At 36.9% G+C, this 5,143-nt stretch overlaps 1 protein-coding gene across 6 annotated transcripts in view; it reads right to left on the bottom strand.

Moving 5' to 3' along the window:
• LOC111457615 (peroxisomal (S)-2-hydroxy-acid oxidase GLO4-like) overlaps positions 1-5,005 on the bottom strand; it is a 12,640-nt gene extending 7,635 nt beyond the window's left edge. The window contains exons 1-12 of one of the 6 annotated variants that reach the window (XM_023099919.1): positions 3,751-4,038; positions 2,710-2,858; positions 2,510-2,634; positions 2,385-2,431; positions 2,230-2,307; positions 1,992-2,116; positions 1,811-1,868; positions 1,523-1,585; positions 1,375-1,444; positions 1,151-1,251; positions 858-962; positions 1-271 (exon numbers count right to left, since the gene is read on the bottom strand). In XM_023099919.1, the coding sequence (XP_022955687.1) occupies positions 92-271; positions 858-962; positions 1,151-1,251; positions 1,375-1,444; positions 1,523-1,585; positions 1,811-1,868; positions 1,992-2,116; positions 2,230-2,307; positions 2,385-2,431; positions 2,510-2,634; positions 2,710-2,858; positions 3,751-3,861 (1,212 nt within the window). In that variant the 5' untranslated portion in view covers positions 3,862-4,038 and the 3' untranslated portion in view covers positions 1-91. The other 5 variants (XM_023099922.1, XM_023099921.1, XM_023099925.1 and 2 more) reach the window with 5 other exon arrangements.
• Between the last annotated feature and the right edge of the window lie 138 nt (positions 5,006-5,143).

Genomic DNA, 5,143 nt, shown 5'->3' with positions numbered 1-5,143 from the left:
TTTTTTTTTTTGTAGAGTTCCCAGCTTCCTCTTATTTGTAAGACTAACTCAGCTATGCTTAAATTATATATATAAATGGTATACAGAGGCACTAAAGCATTGAAGGCAGCTTATCGTAAGGTGTCCTAACATGGCTTCTAGTAATGTCCTTGATGCATGGGCACCCAGAAAGTGCCATACTAATCTCTAACTCATTCTTCAGCATCTCCAGCACTGTTCTTACTCCTCCTTCTCCCTTTGCTGCCAGTCCAAATAAAACTGGTCTCCCTATCTGAATCAAATCACAACCATTTCTAACATGAGAGGGGAGAGCCATGCCCGTAATCAAAGACAAGAAACAAGAAACATAATTCAATTATAAGTTGAAACCAAGAACCCCAGGATTTTATCCAACATCATTTAGCACAGATCTAACATTGGAGACCTTTTATGTGTGAATACAAGTGTAATCCTGTTGTAACTTGGAATGAAACTACAGATAAAATACAGTCTCTAACTTAAAAAGTATCTAATAGATCACCCAAATTTTAATTCTATGTCTAATATGTTCTTCAACTTTAAAAAAAATGTCAAATAGGTCCCAACTTTCAATTAAGTATTTAACATGTCCCTAATATATTCAAATTAATAAAGATTAACTTATCTAATAAATATAAAAATTGAATGTTATGTTCGAATGAGCCTTAAATTTTTAAGTTCGTGTTTAATAGTACGTTCGTGAATTTTACAACAATGTTGAATACATCAAGAACTTTATCATACATATACAAGTTCATGGATTAATCAGATACAAATCTTAAAGTTTAGGGATTTAACCAAAAAATATGTAATGTTTTAGTTGGTGGTATAGAACTTACAAGGACTGCCTGGGCCCCGAGGGCCAATGCCTTAAACACATCTGTACCCCGCCGCACACCTCCATCTAAGAGCACAGGAATTTTACCCTTGACAGCATGAACAACCTGCATCAAACTTCCTGTTAAAAAACCCAACTGATGAAAGATTATTACAGTTATAAGTAAAGCAACCGTATAGATGATGGATATTACTTTTCAACTACACTTGATATCTGATAAGCTTGACTCTCATTCTAATCTAGTTCAAGTCATGTGAAATTAATTCTAATATTGTAGTACACAACGAAACTTACCTCTTCAAGGACAGAAATAGTGGCAGGAGCAAAGTCTAGTTGGCGGGCTCCATGATTGGAGACAATAATTCCATCTACACCAGCTTCCACAGCTTTAGTTGCTGCCATTCATCAAACATGTTCGAGAACTAATCAATTGACAGTAACACAACTCATAAACCCAGGAGATAAAAAGAAGGCTCATTTCTTGATTCTAATATCGTTAAGACATAACTGAACCTTACCATCTTCATGAGTGAGAATCCCCTTTATCAGAATTGGCAGACTAGTGATTGATCTTAACCAGCTTATATCCTGTAGATGGTAAAATTTTATAACTAAACTGGAAAGAAAATAGACATACAAAGAATCTGAGCAGATTATTGGACATACTTCCCAGCGGAGAGATGCATCCAACATCTCGTTGGCATAAGTTTCTAACTTTGAACCTTGATCCTACATAAGATCATGAGTCGCAAGTAAGCCTAGGGCATAGAAATGAGGTTTTATAATTTGATATGAATTAAGATACATGGAAGTATGCTTGAGGGAAAGTAAAAGGAAACCTGGATGTATGCACATCCCAGATTACTGATCAAGCAAGATTCAAAAATTCCTCCATTGTATTTGTAAGTGGTAATTCAAATATTCTAAACCGGATTTTATCAGAATAATACTCACAGAGTTAACGTCAATAGATATGAGGCCTTCAAGATTCTTCACTGGTGGTGCAATCATCCTACAAATTTAACGAAGTGTTTTTCCAGATGAGACAAAAACCAAGGCATAGCTTACAATTGGGATGCAAGATAAAGGTATTAAGAAGGTTCTATGGAAAAAAACTGAAATGAAATATTGCTACTTGTTCTTTATGTCAGCCTCCCTTCTACCAAGTCGAGGAGTATCGGCAGTCAGAACAATTGCCTTGTATCCAAATCTCTCAGCTCTCTGAACTAGCAGAGCCGAGATATCGCGCCGTTTGAAAATCTGGTGATTACAGAATAAAAAAACTAAGATTAAGACTTGCGAATAACTGGACTGCTGCTATAGGAAAGAATTGAAAAAGGGATAGAAAAATGTGCAAAAGAAGCGTCATTTACATATAATTGAAAGAAACGGACAGCATTGCAACTAGAGGCAACTTCCTCTATTGAACAGGTCGAAGAGTAAGACAGAATCTACAAACAAAAGCAACTTAACTCAATTAGCAAATTCAGCAAGTAAAATAACTTATAGCTTGTAGTCACATTAGTACCATTATAGTTTTTGCAGCAGCAGCTGCCCTGGCCGTGGCTTGTTCTCCTGAAAGATCAAAGATATCATCAAGAAAAAGTAGAATGAAAATCAATTCTCAACTAAGCAATATACCAAGAGGTTTACCTTCATGGAATGCCAACTTATGTGCAGCAGTGGGGGCAACCAGGATGGGTGCGGAGATGCGATGGCCCAATATGGTTGTTGACATATCAATTTGGCTCACGTCCACGAGAACTCGAGGTTGAATCCTGAAAACCATAGAAACCATGAATAACTTATAGCATGACTTTTTCAAAGCAATCGTTAGTTAGCTTCAAAATTACATGATTCTACAGAAAGCTTGTATGTTCTCTCTGAGTGTGTGTTCGTCCTCAGCCCCTCCTGCGTAGAAATCATAGTACATTTTTGGAAGTTTCAACCTAGCCAATTCTTTGAAGTCATTCACGTTCACTGGTTCAGAAGACATTTTGTCCTGACAAAAAAGAGACCAGAACATCCTTGAGTGATTGATACTTATATTTGTTAGGAAAAGAGTAACAGATGCCACCCAAAGAACCAGTAGCCATGAAAGGTCTTGAGGCACAGTAGATTGAAATTAGAGTCTCAACTCGCTTAAAATTTATAATAAGAGACTTATGGTACCATGACTTTAGGATGATGCATCCAAATAAACGAGACAAGAGCGAGTTCCCCACAACACCCAGTAAACAAGCAAGAGTAAAGTGAATCAGAACAAAAGGCATAGCGACGATGGTTGATTTAAGATTTGGTCTGTAATCCTCTAGTAAGGACTGAAGATGCATCAATATGTTGTTCGAACAGTTGAAGAATATGGGAAGGTCTTGCCCAAAAGTTCGACCATTGAATTGTGTTCTTTAATCTTCTTTTGGAACAAAAACTAAAAAAAATGGAAGGAATATCTTATATGATAATGCAACTTTATTTTCTCTACTACGATTTAATCTACTTATTGAGGAGGGGGAGATGCGAAGCTTCCCCGTTTCCCCACTGGAACATACAGTACCAACATACTGGTTAGCCAAACTTCATGTGTGGAACATGACACATTAGCAGTACACACACACAGAAATATTAATTTATAATTAGCTTAGAGGGTGACTTTCTTGACAAGTACAACTGAAGCAATAAACATTACAAAGGCATCACAACCAGGGAAAAGCAAGATGTCCCACGATCCTTTTTTCTCAGTAATCTTAACGAAAACTTACATAAGAAAGCAGTAGATCAGCAGAAAGTAAAGCTTAAAGATGGAATCTAAGGAATAACACTTCGTCACTTTCATGGAAAACAGAAAAATATGATGATTGCCGCAAACAATTTAAAAGACTGGAATCAGATTTTACCTTGATGTTGTAATTTTGACCCAAGCTCGAAGGTGCAGCCTTCAGTGGAGAATGGGTCAAGAAGTTCAAGTTGTTGACGACAGAAATTTTGCTAATGAATGCGTGTAGCATAGAAAATATCTATCAAATAATTTAAACCGATGCATTGTAAACTTGTCGGTACCTCCTATCTACTCTGGTTTATCTTAAATTCATAATCAGTACCGATAGTAACGTTCGATGCCGATGGGTGATGTGGCTAATATTCTAATGTTGACAACTTTGTTGATGATCCCAATGTGGAGGCCAGCTATTCCTCATTATCAGACAGATCAGTGTGCTATTCCTCGTTATCAAATAGAGCAGTGCAAGTATGGGCCAAACAAAACAGATGTGTAGTCCAAACATTAAGGCCCGTTATCATTTATCAATCGCACCACAAATCAATTCTGTTGCTTTCCAGAGATGTGGCAAGATTAATTCTTCCATAACCAATTCATAAAAAGGAGGCAAATGAGTAGATTCTGGGTCTAGCAGCTGTTTCAATTTGAACCCTATTAACACGCTCAAATTCATTCTTCAGGTCTTCAAGGTACTGGAAAGCAAGTTTTTTTGGGTAAGCATGGTCACAAATTGTCAATTAGCAAACACGCCCTTCAATTATATAACTGAATGCTGTCAAGCAAACATAAAATCCAGACACTTCTAAGACAATAGTATGAACACTGCCAATAAATATGGGAAGAAATGGAACCAACTGCAATAGTTCAAGAATGTTTCAGTTCCAACCATACATTATGGTTTGGTGTCAAGTCCACAATCTGCTTTAGACTATGATCTTGGTATTGCCTAAATGGTGGCCTAATGGTCAAGTCCACAATCTGCTTTAGACTATGATCTTGGTATTGCCTAAATGGTGGCCTAATGATGCATGACAAGAATATAACTTATGTGATTTCATTGCGCATGGAATGCAAACTTGCGTGATGCGAGGATACTGAAGGACATAAGAGCCAGTTTCAATAGACATCCTCGAAGGCTCATTTTGTCCTCTTGATAATTTCTTAAACAACGCTTTGGTTGCTGCTCAGCATCTCTCAAATCACGACCATCATCTAGTCCATCAGCATGAGGAAGACCGTCAGAACATAGGCAATCATTATCAGCTTCACCATCTTTGATTTAACACCTACATAACTTTGATATAATTTGAAACACCATTCAGCAAGTTAGTCAAATTGTCTCATAACAAGAAACAATTTGAATATGATTGGGAGCGAAAACTTGACATACCTAGATTACGCCAAAAAAAAATAAAGAGACAGAAAACCTAATTCACAGAGGGGAAGAAAGAGATGAGGCCAGATGTGTAGAGACCTCTTTCTGTGTTTTTTTTTTTTTTTTTTTTTTTGTA

Source organism: Cucurbita moschata, unplaced genomic scaffold, assembly GCF_002738365.1.
Source record: "Cucurbita moschata cultivar Rifu unplaced genomic scaffold, Cmos_1.0 Cmo_Scf00020, whole genome shotgun sequence".
Lineage (NCBI taxonomy): Eukaryota > Viridiplantae > Streptophyta > Magnoliopsida > Cucurbitales > Cucurbitaceae > Cucurbita > Cucurbita moschata.
This window is presented reverse-complemented; position numbering and strand designations above follow the sequence as displayed.